We start from the raw sequence: 27,063 nt of genomic DNA, 5'->3' as shown, positions 1-27,063 counted from the left end.
TCTATTCTCCAAGCCACAGGAAGCCAGGGCAGAGACCTGAGCTCTGGACTATTATGGTCGTATTTCCTAGTTAAGGTAGTTAACTAGACAAATAAAATGGAGGATCATAAGTAAAATGTAATATTAGAAAAGCAGCTTCTTGTAAATAAAAGCTTAGGACATCCCCATGTTCAATAGCACTTTATATGCCTTGAATTAGATTAAACTGTATCATCAGAAACAACATCTTAGAGAAGCTATTTACAGTCATGTGAAAGTTCACCCTTTTTTACAAAGTTTTATAGAGAGAGTAAGTAGAAACCAGGTGCTGCTAATCAAATGCACCTGATATGGGGCAGATTTAGTCATTTTAGGGTTATTCTCTTCCAGTTTTCATCCATTTCTTATCTAAGATTATTTGTAGCTTATTGGGGGGGGTTTTTTTGGTCTTCACTCAGCAAATGCAAACTAAATAAGAATAAGACCACGAACACATGGACACTGGTGTTTTTAAACAACAGGGTGTTCCCTTCTCAGTTCCATAAAAAGAGAAATCTGTTTATGCTTCTGCCATCAAAGAGCGACAACAGAAATGTACAAAGAGGAGTTTACCAGAAAATAATAAGACTTTTATTATAGGCTCTTAGATTAATAAGCTGTGGTCTGACAAATCTAAAATTTAATTAACTGGACACATTAATGGCACACATCTGGTGTAAACCAAAGAAAGCATTGGAGCATAACAACCTCACACCAACTATGAAGCAGGGGGGTGTAAGAGTCAACCATCTGTCCGAAAGCTGGAGCTGAAACAGAAGTGGACTGTGGACGTATAAATCCACCTGGGAACAGCTCATAAAGCAGAAACTGAGACTTCTGGGGTGGTTCAGTCACAGCTCTGATCATCTTAATACTAATGTGATCCTGTGGGGTGATTTAAAACTGGCTGTGCGTGCGAGAAACCTCTAAAACTTTCTGTCAGGCAATGCCAGGAACAATTTCAGAAGTTATTTCAGCCAAGGGAGAAATCACCAGCTATTATAGAGCATAAGGACATAACTTTGTCTAAGCAGGAACGGACATCTTTGTGAATTTACATCGTTAATTGAGTGGATTTAGTGTTTTTTATTTTTTTGCATGAGTGAGGCAATGAAATCACCTTAATTTATCATTTAAAAAAATGAAATGGTGATAAGTCTTCATAAGAAAATGGGGTGTCATTGTTTCACAACTGTCTGTGAGTGGTGTTCGAGACTAAAGCAAAGGTCATGAATACTTTGCCCACCAGTGCACAACCGAACTGATCTGGACATCAACCAGAAAGAAAGAGAATACAGTTGTTTGTTGTTCTTTGTTGTCGTTGTTTGATCAATCGGAATTACCACAGCGTCGGCCGTACTTGAAGGCAGCACTGTTTTGGTGAACGTGTGTTGGCCCTGAACGCAGCTCGACACCTTTTCTCCATCGGCAGAAAGTCAGCAGAGGAGAGACAGTAGCAAACAGAAGACAAGGTAACACTTTTAATGGTTTTCTATCTGAAACTTAAACCGTCGATCCGGTTTGATCCAGTTTAAGTGGTGAATAAACCGTAAAGCCGCTGCTGTTTGGGATGTCATATCCAGGACGGTCAGAGAGCCAGAGAGGACGTTTAAAAAGCACGTAGATCTCACCGAGTCGCTGTAACCACTCATGTACGGGTTCAGTGTGATCATAACGGGGAAATTAAAGCCGAAACACGCTTCGTTTTCAAGGTGTTTCACGTAACTTCATTTTGTAACAGCGTGTGGCGTCGTGGGCGTGGCCTAATGTTGATTGACAGCTGTTTGCTCCAATAAGAGAAGAAGAAGAAGAAAAAGGTGCAGGCTTCATTTAATTACTTCTTCAAAAAGTAAAAACCCAAGTAGATTAGAGGAGAATTTGAGTGGATAAGTTGCATTTTAAATCCAGAAGATATAAGGTGTGTGTTAGCAAAACGCCGAGGAGGAAAGACACCAGCAATGATCTGAGAGAAGCAGCCGTTGCTGCCTATCAGTCTGGGAAGGGTTATAAGGCCATTTCCAAACTATCTGGAGTCCATCATTCTACAGAGAGAAAGATTATTCACAAGTGGAAAACATTCAGGACAGCTGTCAATCTTCCCAGGAGTGGACGTCCCAGCAAGTTCACCCCAAGGTGAAGAAGCCCAGAGCTACATCTCAGACTCTACAGGCCTCAGTTAGCATGTTAAAGGTCAAAGGTCATGACAGCACAGTTAGAAAAAGACTGAACAAGGATGGCTTGTTTGGAAGGGCTGCAGGAGAAAGCCTCTTCTCTCTAAAAAGAACATGGCAGCACAGCTTAGGTTTGCAAAGCTGCATCTGAACAAAGCACAAGACTTCTGGAACAATGTCCTTTGGACAGACCAGAGCAAAGTGGAGATGTTTGGTCATAATGCACAGCAGCACGTTTGGAGGAAACCAAACACAGCATATCAGCACAAACACCTCATACCAGCTGTCAAGCACGGTGGTGGAGGGCTGATGATCTGGGCTGGTTCTGCAGCCACAGGACCTGGGCACCTTGCAGTCATTGAGTCCACCATGAACTCCTCTGGATACCAAAGTATTCTAGAGTCAAATGTGAGGCCATCTGTCCCACAGCTAAAGCTGGGCTGAAACTGGCTCATCAACAGGACAAAGATCCCAAACACAGCAGCAGATCTACAGCAGAATGTGTGAAAAAGGAAAGAATCAAGGTGTTGCAATGGTCCAGTCAGAGTCCAGACCTCAGCCTGACTGAGATGCTGTGGTGGGACCTTAAGAGAGCTGTGCAGAAACCAATGCTGCAAACCTCAATGAGCTGAAGCAACGCTGGAAATAAGAGTGGGCCAAGATTCCTCCACAACCATGAGAGAGACTGATAACGTCCCACAGAAAACCATTACTGCAGCTCACTGCTGCTGAAGCTGCTGGATCAGGGGTTCACTTAGTTTTTCATGCACTGCTTCTGTGTTTTGTCTCAGTTTTTGTTCAGTAAATAATGACACAGCATAATCTGTCATGTGTTGTTGTTCTTTTGAGGTTGTATTTACCTCATTTTAAGACCTGACGAGGACCAGATCATTTCTCATTGTGTCCTGATATGTAAATAATTAGAACTGAAAGAGGGTTTACTTACTTTTCACATGATGAATGTTCATTTGTTGCTCTTCATCAGCCGGGATGACGAGCCTCCAGCTGAGTGCGAAGGAGGAGATGGTGGAGAAGCTTCTGGATGCTGCAGCCAGAGGAGATCTGGACCAGGTGTCCACTCTTCTGTCGCAGGTCCCCTCCCTCACCAACCAGACGGGATACAGCGGCTGGACCGCGCTGATGCTCGCAGCGCGCAACGGACACCACCATGTGGTGGAGAGGCTGCTGTCGCTCGGGTACATGCCGTTTCCTTTCTACGTACAACTCAATTCATACTGGGATTCTTCCTCAAACCGTTGCTTTTCCACATCCAGCTGATGCAGAGTAAGATTAGGTGGGAAGCTGGTGAGGGAAGAAATGAGAAAGGAGGGTGAAAAAGATCCATCTTACACATGAAACCAGGCCTGTAGTTGTGGTTTTATTGGTCGCTACATGGGTCGTGTCTCCTGATACTTGACATTGAATGGGGGGCAGTAAGTGGGCATAAATCCAACCTCTTTTTTCCATCTTTCTTCAAGCTGCGACAAGTTCTCGGTGAACAGCTCGTCTCAGACCGCCTACGACATTGCCAAGTTCTGGGGCCACAGGCACATCGCCGGCCTGCTGAGCCGCACTGACGCTGAATGCCAGCGAATCCTGCCGAGCGGCGGCCTCGGCCCGCAGGAGAACTACTTCAGCAGGGAGACGCTGGACCGGCTGAGCGGGAAGAGGACCGACACGCTGTGGTTGGAGGCCAAACAGAGCGATCCAGACACCGTCTACCTGCTGTTCTCCAACCTCAGCCCAATGGTTTCCCAGGAGGACGATGGTGAAAAGGTAGGTAGGTGCACCTGGGCAGGAGAGGAGATTCCTGTGAAGTCTGTGAGGTCCAAGATGCACAGGAGTTACTCATAAATGCACAGGAGTTACTCATAAATGCACAGACACCAAAGGAAATTGAGTTTAGTTGACTTTCAGTCATCTACAGGGATTATTTCCTAACATATTCACCCTTTTTTTGTCTTATTTATTAAGATAATGTTCAGATAGATTCAGCAGTTTATGGGTTAATAAAAACCAACCCATACAGTAAGAGGTCAGTGACCTTAAATAAACCTAAAACTTTCTTCAGCTTAGCAAAGGGAAATGATTATGCTGTGGTTTCTGAATCTTTTATTGCGATTATTCATAAATAAACAAGAAAAAAACCCGAATTTTTGTGTTAACCTGATCAAAACCGGACTTTTAAAATGCACATAAACATTATTATATTCCCACTGAAGTCATAGGATATCGAGCCTTTCAAACCTGAGCGAACACATCCAGATAATATTCTGTCAAATGGGCCATTTGCTCTGTTCATGCTGCGTCTTTTTGTGAAAACAGCAAAGTGTGCATCAGTACTCCTGAATTCCCAGTGAAGCTGCTTTCATTCACACATTCTTCAGCTGCCTTAAGGCCACGTGTTGCTCAAAGCGTGCACCTTGTTTGGCACGACCCACGCAAATAACCGTCTAATGCAAAAGGGACTCAATGTAAAATCATTATTTCAACATTTTTAAAGATATTTAGGATGATATCTGTCATGTTGTGAGTTTAAAACACCTTCACCCTCAGATTAACGGCCAGTGCTAAAGTTTCACATGGTTCTGTTGCTCTCAGAGGATTCTCTTCACCTCAAATGAATAAATAAGCAGGAGTGTGTTTTAATGGCCTTCTCTTTATGAACCTTTAGGCCTTGTGTTAAAGTGATATTATACAGAAAAACATGTGATAGAATTAATAAACAATATTTATTTAGGATAACACCCGGATGAGAGGATGAAATGATGCTAAAACTGGCAACAAAAGAGAGATAAATGAAGCTGTATAAAGAGGCTGAACCTGAGAGTATCAAACCTTTAAGTTTCTGATGTCCGAGAGCCTAAAACCAGGAGGGAAGGAGAAAAGGTTTCTGCAGAACTCTGTCATGCTGTGGTTGTGCTTTTTAACAGGGTGAAACCAAGCTGTGTCGCTTCAGATTTGAGGAGGTTAACGACCTCCTTCAGAAACCTTCAGCTGTGCTCATCTTCATCGGCGTGGAGAGGATGAAAAATCCCTCCGGTCAGACAGAGGAGGGCTCCCAGGAGCCTCCGGTTTGGTTTGCCATCAACACAGATGAAGACGCTGCTGAGCTCCTGAAACGCTGCAGAGAGAAGAACTGCTCCTTCCCGAAGACTCCGAACAGAGACCTGCTGAAACTCAGCGAGGAGGAGGCCGGTGAGGAACCTGCAGGATGTCTGTTCGTTGTTCTGTCGTCTTCTGCCTCTCTCACATCTGAACTTCTGTCTTCCTTTGCCTCTCTTGCATCTGAACTTCTGTCTTCCTTTGTCTCTCTTGCATCTGAACTTCTGTCCTCTTCTGTCTCTCTTGCATCTGAACTTCTGTCTTCCTTTGTCTCTCTTGCATCTGAACTTCTGTCTTCCTTTGTCTCTCTCGCATCTGAACTTCTGTCTTCCTTTGTCTCTCTTGCATCTGAACTTCTGTCCTCTTCTGCCTCTCTTGCATCTGAACTTCTGTCTTCCTTTGTCTCTCTCACATCTGAACTTCTGTCTTCCTTTGTCTCTCTTGCATCTGAACTTCTGTCTTCCTTTGTCTCTCTTGCATCTGAACTTCTGTCTTCATTTTGTCTCTCTCACATCTGAACTTCTGTCTTCCTTTGTCTCTCTTGCATCTGAACTTCTGTCTTCCTTTGTCTCTCTTGCATCTGAACTTCTGTCTTCTTTTGTCTCTCTTGCATCTGAACTTCTGTCTTCATTTTGTCTCTCTCACATCTGAACTTCTGTCTTCCTTTGTCTCTCTCACATCTGAACTTCTGTCTTCCTTTGTCTCTCTTGCATCTGAACTTCTGTCTTCCTTTGTCTCTCTTGCATCTGAACTTCTGTCTTCATTTTGTCTCTCTCACATCTGAACTTCTGTCTTCCTTTGTCTCTCTTGCATCTGAACTTCTGTCTTCTTTTGTCTCTCTCACATCTGAACTTCTGTCTTCCTTTGTCTCTCTCACATCTGAACTTCTGTCTTCCTTTGTCTCTCTTGCATCTGAACTTCTGTCTTCCTTTGTCTCTCTTGCATCTGAACTTCTGTCTTCCTTTGTCTCTCTCACATCTGAACTTCTGTCTTCCTTTGTCTCTCTTGCATCTGAACTTCTGTCTTCCTTTGTCTCTCTTGCATCTGAACTTCTGTCTTCCTTTGTCTCTCTTGCATCTGAACTTCTGTCTTCATTTTGTCTCTCTCACATCTGAACTTCTGTCTTCCTTTGTCTCTCTTGCATCTGAACTTCTGTCTTCCTTTGTCTCTCTTGCATCTGAACTTCTGTCTTCCTTTGTCTCTCTTGCATCTGAACTTCTGTCTTCCTTTGTCTCTCTCACATCTGAACTTCTGTCTTCCTTTGTCTCTCTTGCATCTGAACTTCTGTCTTCCTTTGTCTCTCTTGCATCTGAACTTCTGTCTTCCTTTGTCTCTCTTGCATCTGAACTTCTGTCTTCCTTTGTCTCTCTTGCATCTGAACTTCTGTCTTCATTTGTCTCTCTTGCATCTGAACTTCTGTCTTCATTTGTCTCTCTTGCATCTGAACTTCTGTCTTCCTTTGTCTCTCTTGCATCTGAACTTCTGTCTTCCTTTGTCTCTCTCGCATCTGAACTTCTGTCTTCCTTTGTCTCTCTTGCATCTGAACTTCTGTCTTCCTTTGTCTCCGAGGTGTTGTGGCTCAGGCTCGGTCGGTGCTGGCCTGGCACAACCGCTACAGCTTCTGTCCCACGTGTGGCAGCAGCACCCGTTTGGAGGAGGGAGGGTACAAGAGGAGCTGCCTGAACTCTGAATGCAGGAGTCTGAAGGGGGTCCACAACACCTGCTATCCACGAGTCGGTATGAAGCTGCGGCCAATGTAGACGGAAGGAGATCTGCTTAAAGCAGCTGAAGCATTACAGTCATAGCTTAAAGGGGAACTGAAAGGGGTATTTTTAAACCTGGACCTTATTTCTGGCATGAAATACGTTCATCTACTCACTGAGAACAGTTTGGTGAAAGTCGGCGTCCTTCGGAAGATATTTAGATAACTGGAGATCCATATAACGGAGTGAACGGGGCTTAGAGGATGCAGCCTCTAAATAAGGCATTATCTGTCTTTATTTCACCAATACTTTAAGAAGAATGAATGAATGAACGTGTGCTATAGCTCTGTTAGCTCATAGCTGCTGTGTTGTTGTTATTGGTGGCTATCAGGGGGCTTATAGAGGGCTTTCTACACACTCCTCTACTGGGATGACGTCATCGCTGCCCGCCGCTGCAGCACAGCTGATTCACTCCGGTAAGAACGTCCATCGTAAAAAAGAAGAAAAAAAAGAAAGTGTAGTTATCTAAATATCTTCAGAAGGACGCAAACTTTCACCAAACTGTTCTCGGTGAGTAGATGAACGTGTTTCATGCCAGAAATAAGGTTTAAAAATACAGGAGGTTCCCCTTTAAGAAGCTTTAGGTGTAAACTGCAGAAACTGTGAGTCGAGACACCTGCAGACTTTATGAATGTTGTGACTTTTCAAGGTTTTTAGACACGTTTCAGATGTCTGGCTTTATTAACAACACCTCCAGTTAGGATGAAGGCTGCAGTGAGATGAGAGTTCTGTGCAGATGTTGAAGTTTGGGCAAACTGTGGCCAGTGGGTCATTCACTGAGCTGCTTAAGTTCTGTTTGACCACGAAGAAGAGCGATGGGGGTCGATGCTCGTAGTCTGCCGTCAGTCCACTGATCTCTAAACACAATAAAAACAAAGCAAGAACCTGTCATTTAGGAACAACTCATAGCTGACAGTAAATGGCTGCATGATGATAACCTGCTGGGGTCAGATCAGAATAAGATGTTTATCTGAGTTATCGTGAGCTTTCAGGGAAGGTTACAAAGCTTCAGTGTCTTACTTAATTACTGTTAATGTCACATTGTTTCTGGCTCAGGGCCGTGGACTGTGAGGTAGAAAGTCCTTAAAGTTAATGCGATGTAAGAACGAGGATAAGCAGCTTAAACTCACCTGACAGCAGCCATCAGTCAGAGCTGCAGTCACAGCTCGACTTCAGTTGATTGGACCGTCGTTCTTGCACCAGTTTCATGCACATGAGGGGAAGTTACTGAGTAAAATGTGTCCAACTCCACGGTGCTGCAGACTGTGTGAGACACACTGCGACCTCCACCTTTCTCTGTGGGAGATCACGGCACATCCTGACGTTTTCCCCGGAAACCAGAACCTCCTGGACGTGGCCTGAGTGATCAGATCAGAACCAGCTCTGAACAGGGCCTCTGAACAACTATTTGGGAACAGTATATTCCTCTGGACTCTTCCCACGTCGCACTGGGAATATTTCAGCTCCAGAAGCAGTAACTGAAACACAAAGGAGGGGATTAACAGGAGGATTGTAGGAAGTTTTCACTGTTTGTAAAGTGCATTATTGATTAGTATTGATTTGAATTTGAGTTGTAACTGGGAGGGTTGGGCAGAGAAATCTGACTTATGTTGTGTTTCTGTGTTCAGACCCGGTGGTCATCATGCTGGTGATCCACCCTGATGGAAACCAGTGTTTACTGGGAAGAAAGAAGATCTTTCCAGCAGGGATGTTTTCCTGTTTGGCTGGATTTGTAGAACCTGGTAATTCACACACACACACATGCACACCTGAGCCTCAAACTGAGTCCTGTCCGCCTCGCTGAGCTCCTCCCCCCCGTGTCGCTGCAGGGGAGACGATCGAGGACGCGGTGCGGCGGGAGGTGGAGGAGGAGAGCGGCGTGAAGGTCGGCCCGGTCCAGTACGTGTCCTGCCAGCCCTGGCCCATGCCCTCCAACCTCATGATTGGCTGCCTCGCCGTCGCCGTGTCAACAGACATCAAAGTTGACGAAAATGAGATTGAGGAGGCTCGGTGGTTTCCAAGGCAACAGGTAAAAATGAAAACGACACTAGTAATTAAATCTGTTGTACTTCTAGTGATGCCAACAAGGTTTCAGCAGGAGGTCCTTTTACGAAGAACTCTGAGTTTACGAGTTTTATAATGAACTCAAGACAAAAACAGGGAAAGTTTTAAATTCTAAATAATTAAAAACTGAAACACCTCCTGTGTTTTGAAGCCAAATACGGTCAGAAATCTCACAGTTAGCTCAAACAAAGTGTCACATGATCGCAGCAGAGAACAGAGCAGAGGGTCAAATAGGGTTTACAGAGCTGAATAATAGGGTTTGAGGATGTTAGGATGAAGACGAGACCACTTTCTGACAAACAGAGAAGAAAATATGAGATATTTAAACCCTTCTTGTTCCTTTAGGTGATCGACTCTTTGTTCAGAGGAGCGAACCAGGCCTTCACCGTCCCCCCCAGGCAGACCATCGCCCACCAGCTGATCAGACACTGGATCGGCATGAACTCTAACCTCTAACCCTCAAAAAGCTATGACAACAAACCAGTTGCTGGAATCACCAGATTCCTCAGATGGTTTACAAGGTGCTTTAATGTGTTTGTTCTCTGTTAAAAGCCTCACAAAAGTGCACGGAAATCACAGGTTTACACTGGCCACCGCGACGGATCAGAGAAGAAGAAATCTCTAAGCTCCAGTTATGATTTGGACAGATACAAAGAGCCTCATCGAGACATTTAAACCAATCAGGGCTCAAGCTAACTTTAATTCAAATTCTAATACAGTCCTCTTAAGTTATCGTGATGAAGTGGTTTTATTGATAGATTTGTCCTGTACAACTGGAACAGTGTCACTGATGAACTTAAATTAAAATGTTAATTATAGGTGATTATCACCGACTCTGAAGGCAGTTTGTTAAATAATAGAGTAAAAAAAGTCAGTCTTTTAACATTTTTGCTGTAATTCTTTGGGTCTTTTGAGCAGACAGACAGAGGATAAGTAACAAATCAAACTGGAGATGCTTTGAACAACTTTAGAGTCTTTCAGCTGTGGACTGAACAGATTTCTACAGACGTGCTTGAATTTTAAAAGCAGCTCTAAGTCAGCGAATGCAACCTGAACCATTTATTTTGGAACATTTCATCAACATTAGACCATTAATTGCAGGAGATGTGTCCAGTTAATAGAGGTTTCATACGTGAGGGAAGATGGGTGAGTCACTTAACTCTCTGTGCTTTTCAGTTTGGAGAATCAGGGAGAAATTCTGCTGATGACTCAGAAAAGGGTCAAATTTCACCAATCTGTGACAGCTTAGAGCTGCCCAGCTCTGAGATGAGTGTGTTGGTAATAGGGCTCTCAACAAAAGTTCTCTTGATGCCAGATTAACGTAGGCACGTTCTGTGAATGTGACCTTTGGTCAGGAAGGGATGCAGCCTAATCTAAACTAAAGAAACTAAAAGAAAAGGGTCTCTACAAGTTCATCTTAAGCCAGACCAAAGTTCTCCTGGTCCCTCTCCAACCCCCTGAGACGCCTGGACAGCTGTACCTGCAGTTAGACACAGCTGCTATGTGGAGGATCCTTTTCTTCAAGTGAGAATGTTACAATCATTAAACTAAACAGGACAAAATACCAACAGAATAAACACAAGAAGCTGAACTGTAATAAGCCGGAAAACTGAGTCTCATAAACGGGTCGAAACACCTCACAGAAACAGAACCACAGCAAAGGTCACATGCTATGATGAACTCAAGAAACTACAAAGAGCAAAAAACAAACTGGAACATGATCAATAACTGCAAAGAAGGAGATTAAATCAAACTCTGAGCTCACAAACTAAAACAGAAAATTCAGAAAGATAACAGCATGTTTGTCTGCTCCTGTGTTGATGAGAGTGATGCAAAATATCCCTTTAAGATGCATTTAGAACATTTAAACCTTCTGCTTGACTGAGCTTTAATTTATTCCAAGTTTAACTCCAATCCAAGAGCTGCATAAAGAGGCAGAAACGAGGCAGGCAGAGCACTCTGCTGGAGCCACATCCAGTCACAGAATCAGGTTCCATGACAAGGATTTAAAAGCTTCATAATCAATAAGTGCTGGGGTCAATCTGCACCTGGGATCCATAAGCATCTGTCCATGCTGACCCTCGGGGGCTCTTTGGAACATGTCTGCATACTGTAGTTTATATAGAAGCTTGTGGAGTTGGACTCAAACTGGACCCCGACTTCCTGTTCTCTGTGTCATGACAAGCCAAAACAAAACATCCAGAAAGCTCGATTCCTGGGTTGTAAGAATAAGAAAAATCCTTCTTTGCCTCTGAGTTCATGCAGCACTTGTGTTGCAGGTCTCGCCTTCTTCTGCGATTTCTGTCCTGAAGCAGCCGTTTGACAAGTACTCGTAGATCAGATAAGAGCAGTCAGCCTGACCAGCTGCCTGAGCATCAGGACTTCTCAGAAGGGCCAAATTGTTCATTTGATAAACACAGCGACTGTTGGCCAGAAGGTCTTGAAGCTCCGACGTCACAGCAAGCTCACTCTGAGGTGACACCCGATAAACTTGGTCTTTCTGAGGAAAGCTGCTGTTATCAGCGTCCCGCAGAGCAGCGTCGGCCTCCCGGCTCGCCTCCGGGAGGAAAACTGAGCCCTGTTGGGCCTGAAGGGAGCCCAGCTCCTGCTCAGTGGCTGGAAAAGGATCACACACACACACCGTGTCCAGCCAGCGGGGGGACAGCTGCAGGATGATGCTGCTGCTGACTGACGCCTCCTCGCTCAGCTCCTCTGATGGAAACTGATCGTTTGGAGCAACAATGATGAGACTTTTCTCTCCGAGGACATCCCTCACCTGGAAGTCTTTGATGTCCAGGATTCTCCTCTTTGCACAGCTCTGTAGGAGTGAAGGAATGATGGAGAAGAGCTGATAAAGAGCTGGTAAAACAGATCATGAGACAGCAGGCTGCAGACTGATGAAGGCCCCTCAAGGATCCTCAGAGTTTCTGCCTCGTTTGCTGTAGTTTTACATCTGTTTGTGCTTATTTTACTACTTTTTAGTTGGTTACATATGTTTGTGTTTGTGTTATACTTTTGTTCTGTATTTTTTCCCTGGTTTGTTTATTCAGTTTATTTAGTCGGTTCACAAAAGATGGAACCACTAAAGAGACACAAGCTAAACACAGACAGATGAGATACTCACAGCACACTGAGACAAAATGACCACAAAAACACTTCAAATCTGAACAAAGGGGTGACAGACGGCTACAAAGACTTAGAATAACCAAGATGATGCACAAACCAATTAGAAAAAGCTTCCTTATGAGCTCAAATAGATGCAAAAACTCAGTTTGGTGTCATATGAACATCGAAAGAAGGAGCCGACTGAAAACACATCTTAAAGAAAGCAAAGTCGTTCTTCATCGGTTTTAAATATCCTGCTCATCTGTCTGTTAATTTTTTTTTTCATTAATGACATTCAGTTCCTGCACTGTTGTTCTTTTTTCTCTTTTTTTTTGTCACTTCCATATTTTGCAGTCATTTAGCATCTGTTCATGTTCTTGGTTTGACTTTTTCTTACTGGTTTGTGCATCTCTGTTGATTTTAAATAACTTTTCAGTGGGTTTGAAGTCATTTTTCAGTTATCTTTGGCTGCAGATTTAGTTTTTTATGCTGTTATGTCATCTCTTTGCATAGTTTTGTTTATATTTTGTGCTTCTTTTCAGTTTGTTCCATCTTTTTGGAGCTTTGTTGCATTACATTTTGCTTTTGCACTACTTTCTGCTGCTGTTTTTATGTTTTTAATTAAAGAGGGTATCTTTGAGGTCACTAACCCAGTTATAGAAGCATGAACATCAGATTACCTTGCGATTTGGGTCCATCAGCCACCGGCCTGTTGAGCTTCTTCGAGGGCTGGAGATGGGTGGGAAGAAGTAGAACTTGTATCTGCACAGAAATGATTTTTCTATGATTTTGCTCATCAAGTAGAAAAAAACTCAGGAAAGGTTGCATTACAAACATCTGGACATCTATTTCTGATATTCAGCCAACTGTTTAGTGTTTAAAATATCAGAGAACAGCTACAGCATCATTAATTCCTTTTGTTTTGTCTGCCATCAGATCCAAAAGATGCCAAATTTACTGTGAAGCAAACTGAAAATCAAGTGTTCACATCTGACAAACTGGTGAATGAGATGTTAATCTTCTTTATATTTAAATCTCATTGCTGTGAATGAGCGGTTTCTCAGGCTGTGTGAAGCAGACAAACAGAACAGTAGTTTGATTCCTGAACACTCACACAAGCCTGGACAGGATGGAGACCATCACCACGGTGACGGCCAGCAGCAGCAGGGCAGTCACCACTGGCACCTCATCTGGACAGGAGAAGCACATCAGGTTCGCTTTAGCTTAAACCAGAAGAATACCGATACCAGTTAAGCATTGAGTTTTTTTATTTGATGAGAAAATAAATTTCCGTCAGTGGGATTTAATGATAGATTATACACTTGAATCGATTAGAAAACACCAGGGCAGAGAGCTGCAGTGCTGTGACGCAGACTGAGGTTTGGGTTAACTTAGAAAGTGCTGATTTCTATCAGGATCCATGGGTTTTTGTGTTGTGGTTTTCCTGTTTTATTTTGGTGAGATTATGTCCTTTGGCTCATTTCTGTAAAACTGGTTTCCTTTGCTAACTGCCCCAGCTGTTGTTTAATGCCCTCATCCCTCCATCAGTATATATTCTCCTGCTCTTCCTTTGTGTGTCAGTTTGTTGTCCCGTGGTCCTCTCGTCAGTTTTTCAGTCGGTCCATCAGACCTCTTTGTTAGTGAGTTCTTTGGTTTTCCATCCCGCCTTGGCGGCGCTTTTGTTCAGTTTAAATAAAACCTTCCTCTATGCCTGTCTTCGCCACACTTCTCGACTCGTTCATGCTACTCCTGATACATGAGGTAAGACTCGGTAAGTCAGCAGGAGGTTCTGCAGCACAGGAAGAGTTCTGCTCCGTCCGGAAAGAAAAACAGTCGGAAAACATTCACAATCCACCGGAGCTCACTGCTACAACTAAACAAAACAAGGTATTATGTGAGATTAGATGTCACTGTGTGTGTAAATGTGTGTGTGTGTGAGTTTCACTTCTCCACACACACCAAAACAAACCAGGAAGCAGAGATCAACACTAACTGCAGCTTGGATAGGACTGGTTCCTCAGCTTTGGAATGAATGAAACTGATGCATTGCAGCTGCGAGACGGAAATTCACAGCTAATAGACATTATAAGAAGGTTAAAAACTTGACTTTTTCCCACTTAATCTCCGTTTTAGAGCTGAGTGTAACCGGTGAAACTCACCTAAATCTGTTGTGACACTGATGATGTTTCTGGAAACATTATCAGCCAACAGAAGAAGAGAATACTCCGTATTGGGCGTCAGGTGGAGGAAGGTGTGCTGCCATTGGTCCAGCCACAAACCCAGAGCTGAGAAAGACAGAAGTCACTGGTTTTTCTTCAGAAATCTAGAAGAAATGTGACACGTTTCAGGAGAAAACTTACTTTGTCGGTGAGAGTCTCTCCTCAGCATCATGCTGTATCTGCTCACTCTGATTGGTCCAGACTTCCTTTGCCACACCCATCTGATGGTCACTGCTGTTTTGGTCACACTGACAACATTCAGACTGACCACCTCCATCAGAGCTGGAAAAGCACACAACAGAGAGTCCTAAATGTGTCTTCCTCCATTTTATTTCCATTCTTTTTCAGGATTACCTCCAAATACCTTCAGATCGATACTCGGTTTGATCTCTCCAGTGCAGAGTTAACTGTGAGACGGACGAAGCACGATGAGAAGGGAGCTAAGGTCCTAACTGAGGGTTAAAATCAGTCATTATCCACATTTACACTGTCAGGCCACTGTGGACTTGAGCTATCTTTGAGACAGAGTGAGCTTGAAGCCTCTAAGCCAAAAATGCCACTAACTGGAGTTTAACCCTAAAGTCCTCCTACAGTATTCTGCATTGTGAATGTTACCCACCCTACATGTCCTATCTTAAAACTATGTGTCCTGTAAACTGTCCACAGCACCGCACAGAGACATCCTTCGAGGATGTCGGTTCGATTTGTAGCTGCAGACATGCACTTTCTGTCCAGTCTTTTTATTTTTCATCTTTTTTTACTTGGTGAAATACAAAGAAACAACTCAAGCTGTATTTGAGCGGGTCAGCAGAGTCACGGTGTCCCATAGTAAGGTCACAACATCCACATTTCTTGCTCTACGAGCCACTCTGGGAATTTGATACTCTTTTAGATAGATACTTTATTGATCCTGAGGAAAACTGTGGACACAGGGAGGGAACATGCAACCCAACGCAGTGGGATTGGTTTTTGTTGATCCAAACACTGACGATGGGCAGGATTCGAACCAGACGCTGCACCACTGGCGACTTATTGTCTCTGTGAAACCCTCCAGACTGCGTTGGCTGGGAATCAAACCCGAATCAACTGCTTGGAAGGCAGCTATGCTAACCGCTACTAGCACTGTGTGTTTTACATATTTAACATCTGTATCAATGAACTTCATCACCTCCTTTTTACAGCAGACATCATCGATCCGTCTTTGGACGTTAACTTCTGCCCAGAAACAGAGCAGAGCTCTTGCTGTTGTATTTTTCAGACGTGTTATTGATCTAAACCCAAAGTAAATGTTGTAGTAGCTGTCTGGGTGTTTCCTGGGCTCAGGTTCCTATCCCTGAGGAGATAAACGTGGCCACCCTGAACCAACACAGTTGGCGTCACCACAAAACAATTATTAGATCAAGTTTACCTCCTTGATGCAAACTGGCAGCCAGAGACTGAGGAGATCCACACATCTGGTTGTAGACGGGGAACACACTGACCAGGTAGGATTCATCAGGTTCAACACCTGAAAACACACAACACAGGTATCATGGTCTGTAGAAGCTGTGAGGTGACACAGTAGTATCAGAACTAAAATCAAAGTCAGTTCTATTCTTTTACAATGCAAAGTACCATGAAAAGCTACACAAGTCAGTCACAACATTAAAACCACAAAGATTCTATATATGTGTTAATTATTCAAAAAAGAAAGAAGAGTCGACAAGAATTGAATAAGAATCCCTTTCCTAAGTTTTTTTTTTTTTTTTTTTTACATGAGTCCAGTTTAGTGCGACTGCATCAACCTCTTCTCATTCAAAAGGTATGGCCAAAGTTTCCAAAATCAAAGAAGACGAAACAATTTAAGCTCCTTTCCTCTTTATTTAGAGAATTCGACCAGTTGTTACCATGGCTACCACTTAAATACCTCCATGTGCCTCCTGGTCATTTTAAGGCACTTTTTGATGTACTGCATCCTCGTATTCACACTGATGTTATTTTTGACACTGGCCACCAACCTAAATATTTTTGCAGACCAGTCAGTGTCTTGCACAAGTATGCATTTGATCCTTGGATAAAACACGCTGTAGCCATTTCAACTATCTCTAATAGAGCCACTTCCGGTTGACGTCTTCACCAACAACAGCAACACTAAGGCATTCGAGAAACATGGCGAACGAAGGGCAAGATGAAGCTACATTTCTCTACATCTGTGATGAGCTGGTTATGGCACAAACGCGATGCACAACGGCGCATTCTCCATCGCGTTGTTTGTTTCTTTCTGACGGCGGCGGCGACAACAACAGTAATATCGTCTCCTTCGACTTCCGGGTGACGATCGCGGGAAGAAATCTCGAGCATGCGCAGAACGCTCGATCCGATCCACTTTCGTCTCCAGGCACGTTCAGCGGGCAATTGGATCGAGTTATCCCGGGGTAACCGCCACTTAACCTGATCCGATTCAATTTCTTGTCGGATTAAGTTTGCTAAATGAGCTGAATAACTCAATCTTATTGTAATTTAGCCGTTAATCCGATCGCCCGCATGTAACTGCACTGACTGACGGTTTTAATGCTGGAGTTGATCTGTGCAACTTCATGTAAAGATGATGATCCAGATAGCATCCCCCTGAACATCAAGTGTGATGGATAAGAATGTTTCTAAGAATTACTCTTCTGCAGAAACTACTAGAAAAACACAGATTTCTTCATTTCCCTGTCGCCATGAATGCGTAGATTGTGGTCAGAGTACCAAATTAGACGAATACGCAGCTGAGAATATTCTGCAGTAAATGACTTGTTTCCTGCCGTTTTTCTTTATCTCTGCAGCCACAGAACCAGATGCCCACAGCAGCAGCTTCACACACACACACACACACACACACACACACACAGAAGTCGAGGAAGTTGTTTATCAGTTAATCCTGCAGGTGTCATGGTGATGTGTTCAGATTCAAATGCCGTTTGGATCCAGAACTTTTTTGTTCCTTATCAGCATTTCTTTGGTCAAACATTAAAAAACCCTGTTTCTCCACACGTGAAAAAAAGGCCCACTTATGTAACGTTTGTTAAAAAACTATGTTACTGCGCCTGATCTTGGGATTTTTTGACATTAACAAAGAAAGTATCACTAATCCAAATGGTTATCTTTAACAGAGGGGCATGTTGAAACAGATTCTTCAGATTTCGAACCTCGTATGGCAGCAGAGGTGGCGTAGCCGTCGACTCTGGACCAGTGGCTGGTGGACGCATTCTTCTCAGAGCGCCACTGAACAGCAACGTGGCTGAGAGGCAGAGCGGAGGGCGGAGTGGTGGGCATCATCCACTGGACCAGAAGCGCTTTGTGAACTGGATAAGAGCTGGAAATCCACAAGTTCTTGGTGGAGGGGAGAGCTGCAGGAAACAGGAACTGGATTATTAAAATGCAGAAATAAAAATGCTCTGTTTGAATCACGATTTCAACATCGAGCAAAAAGTTGACATCATAAAGCTGCATCCTGCATCTATGCCCAGTTTTAAGGGAAACCACCAAAAAAGCATCTTTCATGTTTGTAGAGGTAAATCACCGATAGGATCACCTGATAGGAGACATGCTGCTTCATACTTCCTGTTCCGATAAGAAACACACAGGATATTGCTCAAGAGAAAGAGCACAACCTTCAAATCTGATGGTGTGAGTTAAATGCTATATTATCAGTGATGATTTCACTCTTGTCAAGTGGGAAAATGAATTGCTGTGTTGTTTGATAGCGAAAATTCAGCAGTGGGCACAATATGGCTGCATTGTGTGTCACTGTTTTCTCTGACATGGCACCAGATGCATAAAACTGATGGTACAAAAGCTTTTTATTATAGAAATCTCGACTTCCACTCCCATTTTTAGCCATGAAGGAACGCAGAAACGTCCCCAGTCATCAGCATGTAAAAATATCACTTGAACTGCAACTAAACAACGAAAAGAAGATCATAAGGAAAGAAACAACAAAGAAGGTCTCATTGTTTAAATCATGACCAGAACAAAAACTTCTGAATGGAATAAAGCAGCAGAAGAGATCAACTCCGTAAAGTCAGAACAAAAGACCCAGTGGATGTAAAAAGTAGATGGAATGGACTGGGGAGGATCAGGAGGGGGTTGGATGTAGCTGTTTTTACACCAGCTTAAGGAAGCCTAAAGCGGTGCATGAGTCAGAACTACTTTTAATCTCGCGGTTTTCAAAGCCTCATTAATTGCCCTTTTTGCTATTTTCCACCTCACCAGGTTAGGCTTCAACTGCTCTAAAAACACAGGAGGACACATTGCTGCCACATAATCTTTATAGGAACACGTTTTTAAATACAAGAAGTCTGACCGGTCATCTATAGCTGGAAAAACTGGTGATTGATCATCAAAAAGTACATCAGTTTCCCATAATAATGAACATTTTTGACAGTTGAAATATATTTACTTACTATTTTTCTGACATTTTATTTACTTAACTTCTGATGAAAAATGTAAACATCTCCTGCCTTCAGGGCATGCAATGAGGAGCTTTTGGGGAAAGTGTTTAGAGGACTTTGGTGGACCTCAACAGGTAACTCAGAGCAACCAGAGAAATGATTCAGACGCTCACTGATCTGTGTTGGCGTGTTAATGTGGAGTCGTGCTGCAGGTCCGTAGCCGGCCATGTTGAAGGCCCTAACAGTGACGCTGCAGTTCCCCTCCTGTACCACCAGGAGCGCCGTCGCCTCCGTGACGTTTTGAATCTTTCCGTCTGGCTCGACGTTCAACTCGTATCCAAGGACGCGACTCTCAGGCTGAGGAGACAAGATGCCATGACAGTTATATGGAAGCAGTAAAATACATTTTCAGTGTTCATTTGTGGCTGAGTTTCAGTGATTTTTTGGCAGGATGCAGATGTTCACACTGATCAGTCAAATCCTTACAGACATCCTTTTTTATTTTTATATATTATGATTGTTTTAAGTGTTTTTTTTTATTAAAGTAAAACCTCAAACTTTTCCCTATTTTCAGTGCAAAAAGGAAGATTTGCTATGAATAAAATGTTAAACCATGAAATTTCACATCACTTTAGGGAAAGTCAATAAATCCTTGGGAAAAAGAAGAAAGATATTTGGGTTTTTACTGATTTTAAGTGAGTAAGGGTTAGTAAAAATGACCGAGGTATTAATTTCAATCCCCTCAATATGATTTTGAGTTTGGCATCTCGAATCTCACAGTCATCAAATGTAAAAATGCTTGTTGAAGATGATGAAGATGAAGCAACAAACTGATGACCTTTTATTTGAAAGGAAGGATTTTCCATAGTTTACCTTCCAGAGGAGCTGAAGTAGAAGGGATCCAGAGCCCGTTTTCTCCACTCTGTAACACATATCTGAAGGCCTGGAGGGCACTGGGGAAAAAAGGTCCAAGTTGAAACTGATTAGGTCTGTAGTATCAGGTCTCAAAGCCATAATTCTATCCCTGTGTGGGTGTGACCTGTTACCTCTGTCCACCGTCTTTCCACTGGTGTCAGAGCTCCAGTCGCTCCAGATGCCGGACTCCCCCCTGCAGGCCACAGCGGCGCTGTACACCGTGAAGGGCAGCAGGTCTGTGAACGTGTAACTCAGTTTCTGATCTGCACGTGCAGGGACAGAATCTGGAACCTGGAAATGAAACAAAGACAACAAAACTTAGAGCCTTCAATGAGCCTGGACTGAGCTCAAAGCAGATTTAATGCTGCGCCGCTGCAGGATGTCGGGCAGCCATGATGGTTCCGAGTGTCTCCTGCCCCTCATCACAGTGGGATCCATAAATACTGTTAGTTTACCTTCTTTTCAAGACTTGTCACCCAAGTCCAGATTGTCTCTGAACTACATCTGACTCAAGCTAAAAACCAGAACCATCCAAACATAACACATCTAATGATCTCATTCAGAAAAACTCCACCAGGTCACTGCTGACGAGGCTCACTTATTAACTCATGAAGCTGGTTAACATCCAGAACCTTGGTGTTGTTTTAGGGTTAAATTAAAAAACAAACCACTCAAAAATGGGACTGGAAATCTTACCATTACAGAATGTTGTTGTAGGCCAACTGGTCTTTCTTTCTGACCGCACAATGAAAACAAAGAGACAGACTTAAAATATAGCCCCTTTAAAAGTATTTGGGGGATGTTTAGCTTATAATAAACACATCTAAATACTTTGTGGGGTGTTTTAAAGACTCATCCTTTAACTAAAGGGTCTTAAAAAGCAATTAATCCAATTCAAAGTAAGTTTTACTGATAGATAACTATTTCTTGTGGTGACCTGCTTTTCTGCGACGTTTCAGGTTAGTTTTACTCCCTCGCTGCTCATTCTATCATCAGACCTTTTAAAATTAATTAGCATAAAGTTACATTTCACTCATGTTTGTTCTCACTCTCACATTTAAAGTCCAACCAGGATCGTTTTCTAATCCTAAACAGTTGGTTTTGGTTCATAAACCTAGTTTGTGACCATAAATACCTAAAGATATTTGGATGTTGTTACGACTTGTGTTTTTCTTTTCATTAACTTTATGTAAATCTTAGTGTGCAGGTGCCAAGCTCTGATTGGCCAGCACCTGAAGGGCCCATAGAGGAATGGCTGCTGGGGAGTGGACTTTAAATAAAGACCTGGGATGACGGCACTCTTCCCCCTCTCCTCCCAACCAGCCACACCGGTGCCACAAGTCTTTTGATACGTGAACCAACTTGTAACTTGGAGTTTGTACGGTTGGGCGGCCATATTCTTTTCTTGAGTTTTTCCCTGTTTTATTATCTTCGGGAGGTAAGTGATTGTCTTTCGTTTTGACTCTGCTCTGTTTAGGCCAGTTTCCCTTGTGAAGATAGTTTGGTTTGTTTGTTCTTTTGGCCTTGGCCCATCCTGAAGTCTGAGGCTTATCTCCAACTTCACATTATATTTCTTATCTATATTATAAATAAACTGTCATATTAACTTCTAAATAATGCTGCCTGAGGATTGAGGAATTTGAGTCACATTTATGTTGTGCCTTGGTTACCCCTCGACTGGGCATAACAACAAACTCTGTACCAGATTTCCATCATAAAGCCTTTATCAGCCATGGAGTGGTTGAGCTTCTCTAAAGATCATCGCTGGGAGAAGAGTTAAAGTAGGATGAAGTTTACAGGTTTGGTAAAATAAATCTTTGCATGTGGCATGTTTTTAGAGTGATTTAAAGCCGTTTTTTTTTTCAGGGGTTTTGTATATTTTGGCCTCTGCAATAAGGGTAAGAATAATAATGTCCACTCCACTACACAAGAGGCTCGATATATCTGTGTCAGCATTGGAAATCAGTTGGACAATATTAGCATGTTGGATCAGTATCATGAGCCATCCAATGAAAGCCTCGTTGCTTATTTATAAGCAAGTTCTCAATCCAACCAAAGAACTAGTGTCAACAGGTGATACGGCACATCACAGAAGGGTTTAGTTGGCGCTGACCTGCGTCCATGTTCCAGAGCTGTTGGGTCTGAAGCGAAGCCGGCAGCTGCCATCGCTGCTGCTTCTCCACGACACAACAAGCGAGTCTTCAGTGGAGCCAACGACGGTTAAAACAGGCTGAGAGGGTTTCACTGAGGAGACATGGAGTCAATTTATTTTTTACTTTGCTGTTACTAACATATGCTGAAAATTGCCCTTAAATAACAGCAGAAGAAGAAGTCCCTGACACTAACCGGCGCCATGCAGAAACACAGTATGAGGCTGAGACCAGATCTCCGTCCCCATCATGTAGTTCTTTATCCTGGCTGTCACGTTGAGGACGGCTGCTGGGTTGAAGATACCCCGACATGATAAAATTGTATCCCTGCTGAGGTGGAAAAGGAGTCAAACAGACTCAAGATGACATGAAAAATCACCAAAACTGGTCAACGTTTATTGTTAGAAATATCACTCTGAATTTCAGGACTAACCTGGTGAATATTAGAGAGGCTTCAGACTCAGTGTGGGTGTCTGCCTCCTGACTCCAGCCGCATGTCACGGATCTGATGCCGTCTGCAGAGCTCTGGTAGTAACAGTCCATGTTCAGAGGCTCTGCAGGAACACAGCGGGCACCATGGACTTTTTAAAGAATGTAACACTGTCAGCTTTAAAGTTGATTTATGTCAGACAAACTGTGCACAAGTTATGGTCTGTAGCCTGCCTACCTGATTTTATTTCCCAGTTTCTTGCCAACAAGTTCAATTTCGGTAAATCAGAACTGTTTTGATGTTCAGAAGGTGCAACAGTAGCCCTTCAAACTTCTAACTGAACATATTTGCAGTTTAATGAGACACAGACTTATTTAATGAGGAACTTGTTTCACATAGAAACACATTTAAACTGCTTTACAAAGAAGATGATATTCACATCTTAGATCTAAACTACCATTTCAGAATCATTTCAGTCTGATTCCTCAAATTTTACTTACATAAATGTTTCCAGCGTTGTATTAATGCTTCAGCACTAAATGTATAAATTAAGTGTTTACTCAGGTGCTGCTATGGGCAGAGGAGAGTTTCCTGTTCTCACTTAATCAATCACTCTTGTTTCAGTTTCACTTATCATTTTCATACCTTTAGCCACCACAACTACTTCTTTGGTAACATGGTTTTCTGTTTAGTTTTTGGTAACAAAGCCATCTTCATATGATTAGGAAAAGATTGGTTTGGGCTTAAACACAACCTTGAAGTCACATTACAACGAGTATTTTGTTGTTTGCCATCATGACAACAGGATATTTGACAAGCACCTATTCTAACCTTTAATGTAAACTTGGGTTGTAACACCTGATTAAATAAATAACCTATATGACATGAATACATTATTTGTACGTTTCTGGTTGGACCCATAATTCAATACTTGCTGTTGTACTGAACTTTTGTTTAAGTTGCTGTTTGCTTTGATTCACTTCTTGTTTAGGTTTTATTATTCGGGTTATGAAAACATCACGATCCTCTCTATGGATTTGTACACGCTTGAAATCTCAGTTCTAATCACGAAAGATTACTTTTGGAGTTGTTGCAATCGGACTGAGTGAGATAATGCTAACTTTAGCATTCGGTTGACTGGCAATTGTTAGTTAGCTGAGCTACAATTTAAGTAGCGTCTAATATTTTAATCTAATTAGTGGGATGATGCTAACTCAATTTAGCATTTACTTAACTGACAGCTAACATCCTTTGTTATGGTACAAATGATCAAATAGACCTGTGATTTAAGTTGCTCTCACAGTTTAATATTTTAGCCTAATGAGTAGGGAGATGCTAACGCAAGTTAGCATTTAGCTAACTGACAGCTAACATCCTTTGCTATAGTACAAGTTATTACATAGACCTGTGATTTAAGTTGCTCTCGCAGTTTAATATTTATATTTTTAGACATGTCATATCAGTAGACCTTCGTGCAAATTTTCATAAACTATTCCTGCATAACCTTTATTATCTCTTTGTTATCTAACAAAACTGTCCAATAGACGCAAAACACAGAAGAATGCTTGCTTTGCATAATTTTTTTTGGCATAAATTAAGCCTAAAAGTTTAATTCACTTATTTAAAATTAATTTTCAGCTTTCCGTGCAAAATACATTCAGTGTAAAAGGGACGCATTTAATAAAATGTTTTAAAAAAAAATGTTGTTCATTGTATTAAATTAACTTTACTTTTGTTAATGCATACCCCATCTGATGTGTAGATGTTTGCATAATCACATCCATTTGATTTATTCAGTCTAATTAAAAGAAAACAGCATCAAATACATACAATTAATATATGAAATACAATTGGATGGAAAATTTGGATGGAAGTGACTCATAAGTCAACCTTTGAAGGGTTTTAAATGTCATCAAAACCTAAATTATCAGAACAAAGATAAGGTCAACGCAATATCGTGACGACACTGGATGTGCGTGTGTGCGTTCTCACTCTGAACAGATGAAAGTGGTGGGGCTGCGCAGTCTCTGAGGTTGCTGACACACATGCGCTCACTTTCCTCGCACCGCTTCAGTTGAGTGTGTCTCACGGTTACTTCTTCTGACACAAAGACACAAAAACCCAGACTGAGACTCAGGACCTCTCAGATCTAAGCACAGCGTGCAGATTGTGTTTCATCTGATTAGGACGCACGACCAACTCAGATATGAATCAGCCCTTAATTTCTCCTTTATTTCTAATTCTTCTTTTTCTTTGTAAAACACTTTATAGTATTACGCCTTCAAGCACAAATTAATCTAAATATAACTTGTTTATTTCCTTCTGGCAAGCCTCAGATTCAAAGGTAATCCTTTAAAAATAATACATTGCAGTTTTATTTCTTTCAAAACACTGGATACATTCACACCCTCAAGTCTCTAACTTTGATCTATTAAAACTTACCTTTAACCACTGGAGGGTTTTACACCTTTAAGCTGGCTTCTAACGAGCAGTTTATTTGCTTGCAAAATAACTAATTACCTACATTTAATGACCTAAATCAATTGCATTTTCTTATCACTTCCTGGGTAGTTGTCCTGCTTCATATCACCGTCTTCGAGGGGAGACGCACGACTATATGTGCATACAAAGCCTGCAGGAGTGAGAACCGTAGTGACACATCATCTTAAACTAAAGGTTTAAACAAATGACTTAAACCATGTTCAGTGGTACAGACCAATGCACACAAAACTTTGAACAGATCAATAAAAGCTTACGGACCAGGATGAGAAAAACACTAAATATTTGCAGCTGAATTTGATGAAAATTTGCAAAAATTAACATGTAAAAACCTTCCTGGCACCAGCAATAAAAAAACTGAAGCTTAAAAATGGGTTTTGTATCAGCCTTTGGGAAACTGTTTGGCTAAATCAAGACTGATCTGGATCCAACACAAAGATTCTCAGCCAAAAGCTTCAAATGCCATTTTATTAAGAAAGGTTAGTGGTCGACTCACCGAGAGAAAACGCACTGAGGCAGATCATCAGGGTCCAGCAAAGAGACCAAAGGTCCATCTTAACAAGCGAAAATGGTCATGCATCCGCCATCAGCTCAGTTACAACCCAGAAACATCCATCCAGGTCACTCAGTGAAGTGGAGTGGACTGAAAGACAGCTGGAAGGTGCTCAAATGTTTGGGTTAAACTGTCTACTCCCTCAGACCAGGAAGTTGCTGCACTTATGTAAAAGGAAACACAAAATGTGAGCTCATGTTTGGATTTCATGAGATATTACAGCATGAACGACACTCTGATTAACTCTTAAAGCAACAGCCCTCCGTTTTTGGACAATTTAGAAATATCCAAACATATATTTTCCCTTCTTTTTAACAGCACCCACAGACTGGACCTGACAGTTATTGGTTGAGTAATCTGCTACTAATCATATTAGGATTCATGTTTGCATGAATGAGCAAAAAAGGCTTTGTGTGTTCGATCTGCTGTTTATTAGACGTTTTCTCTTTTATATCATTAAATACTTTTTGGTTTAAAGAACTAAAAAAAAAATTAAAGATAATCAGTTATGTGGGTGACCAGGAAGACGAACCGGCAGTACTGTGGAAATGAGCTTGTTTTCTTCAGCCACTCATCTTTCTATGTGTCATTGGACCAAACTGATTTTCCAGCATCGTCTCCATGGTGATTAACCTCTGAATCTCACTTCCATCCAACCATCCACAGTCTGCTTCTCTTTAGGTGTTGCTGATGACTTACTTTTTGGCTTTTCTGGATGGAAATCCCCTCTGACAGAGTCTGACTCGTGGTTTCCTTCCATGTAGCTTATTAGCTGTAATGTTATATCCTCATTCTCATCCTCTTGGATAAAAGCGTCAGCTAAATGCACATAAATCCCATTTCCTACAGTTTGCTCACAGACTCCTGCTTCTGTGCATTTTGTTTTGTTGAACATTTTCTATTTACAGACGTGTTGCTTTGACTTTTCTGTCCTGATGCTCTGACCCGTCGGTTTCCCTTTTACTACCTTCCCATTTTGTTTGTTTGCTCCAGATTTCAGACCCAGCTGACTGGGACCAACCACCACCTCGGAGTTTAATTACCTTCTTGAAGGAATCCTTTCCACTGTTTCCAGTGACTGCGCTCGTCTCGTCTCTTCTTCTGAAAGCAGATTCATGTGACTCTTGTTTTAAGGATGACAGCAAGTTGATTCCTTCATTTTTTCCCTCTATTTGATCTTTTTTTAAAAAAAGGTGTTTTACAAGGGCAGGATGTTCAGCTGTTAAATAAAATAATTTTATTCATTGAAAGAACTTCCAAAAAACATCGAGCTGAATTTCAATAAACCTGGAGAGTTTGGAGGATTTTCTAAGGAAGAAATAAAGTGTCTGAATCTAATTCATCACATTTTGATGGTCAGGATCACCCGTTTAAATGCAGCAGTGGAGATGTTGAGCTGCCACACATTACAGCTCCTAAAAGAAACCGAAGTGAACAGCTAACAACTGATTAATGCGTGAATTTTAGTGCACATCCTCTCATTTCTGCCTCCACCCTCAGGACAAACTTTAATCCAAGCAGAATAATTCAGAGAAATCATCAGCATCTATAGGATGGAGCGCCATGAAAGGTTTCCCGGAGGAAACGACTCTGTTGGTTTCACTTTAACGCCACCAACAGGTTAGTTTGTGGTTTTTAAGGAAATTACGACACACT

General features: G+C 42.1%; 2 protein-coding genes across 5 annotated transcripts; one reads left to right on the top strand and one right to left on the bottom strand.

Moving 5' to 3' along the window:
* Positions 1-1,381: 1,381 nt before the first annotated feature.
* On the top strand, positions 1,382-9,622 carry nudt12 (nudix (nucleoside diphosphate linked moiety X)-type motif 12). Its single transcript, XM_072387254.1, has 8 exons — positions 1,382-1,490; positions 3,175-3,385; positions 3,668-3,965; positions 5,123-5,387; positions 6,864-7,031; positions 8,686-8,799; positions 8,887-9,086; positions 9,467-9,622. Exons 2-8 carry the CDS (start codon positions 3,180-3,182, stop codon positions 9,575-9,577), a joined length of 1,362 nt encoding a protein of 453 aa, XP_072243355.1. The 5' UTR covers positions 1,382-1,490; positions 3,175-3,179; the 3' UTR covers positions 9,578-9,622.
* On the bottom strand, positions 7,708-26,774 carry LOC140309408 (interleukin-6 receptor subunit beta). 4 transcript variants are annotated; one of them, XR_011916378.1, is made up of 16 exons: positions 25,351-26,774; positions 24,348-24,455; positions 22,359-22,479; positions 22,122-22,255; positions 21,889-22,019; positions 19,907-20,066; positions 19,734-19,813; positions 19,034-19,217; positions 17,616-17,816; positions 15,854-15,952; positions 14,587-14,727; positions 14,386-14,511; positions 13,341-13,416; positions 12,907-12,988; positions 8,188-8,535; positions 7,708-7,914 (listed from the first exon to the last, which is right to left on the bottom strand). XR_011916378.1 is itself a non-coding variant. In XM_072387251.1 (15 exons), the coding sequence occupies exons 1-15, from the start codon at positions 25,406-25,408 to the stop codon at positions 11,379-11,381; spliced, it is 2,262 nt and encodes a 753-aa protein (XP_072243352.1). In that variant the 5' UTR covers positions 25,409-26,774; the 3' UTR covers positions 10,306-11,378. The 4 variants fall into 4 exon arrangements, 3 of the variants coding, with proteins under 3 accessions (XP_072243352.1, XP_072243354.1, XP_072243353.1); XM_072387251.1 differs by lacking the exons at positions 7,708-7,914; positions 8,188-8,535 and adding an exon at positions 10,306-11,939; XM_072387253.1 differs by lacking the exons at positions 7,708-7,914; positions 8,188-8,535 and adding an exon at positions 10,306-11,939 and having other exon boundaries at positions 22,122-22,252.
* Between the last annotated feature and the right edge of the window lie 289 nt (positions 26,775-27,063).

The sequence above is a fragment of the Leuresthes tenuis genome, unplaced genomic scaffold (assembly GCF_036924035.1).
Source record: "Leuresthes tenuis unplaced genomic scaffold, fLeuTen1.0.hap1 SCAF_6, whole genome shotgun sequence".
NCBI lineage: Eukaryota > Metazoa > Chordata > Actinopteri > Atheriniformes > Atherinopsidae > Leuresthes > Leuresthes tenuis.
The sequence above is the reverse complement of the archived record's forward strand: the minus strand, read 5'-3'. Positions and strand labels throughout refer to the sequence as shown.

Excerpts from the sequence above, each read along its gene's own strand:
- LOC140309408 (XM_072387251.1), bottom strand. The coding sequence starts at position 25,408 with ATGGACCTTTGGTCTCTTTGCTGGACCCTGATGATCTGCCTCAGTGCG. Across the intron at positions 22,480-24,347 it reads ACCACTTTCATCTGTTCAGA|AGCCTCTGAACATGGACTGT; the intron begins GTGAGAACGCAC and ends GTGTTCCTGCAG. Across the intron at positions 14,728-15,853 it reads TGCCAGTTTGCATCAAGGAG|CTCTGATGGAGGTGGTCAGT; the intron begins GTAAACTTGATC and ends GTGCTTTTCCAG.
- nudt12 (XM_072387254.1), top strand. The coding sequence starts at position 3,180 with ATGACGAGCCTCCAGCTGAGTGCGAAGGAGGAGATGGTGGAGAAGCTT. Across the intron at positions 3,386-3,667 it reads GAGAGGCTGCTGTCGCTCGG|CTGCGACAAGTTCTCGGTGA; the intron begins GTACATGCCGTT and ends TCTTTCTTCAAG. Across the intron at positions 7,032-8,685 it reads CACCTGCTATCCACGAGTCG|ACCCGGTGGTCATCATGCTG; the intron begins GTATGAAGCTGC and ends TTCTGTGTTCAG.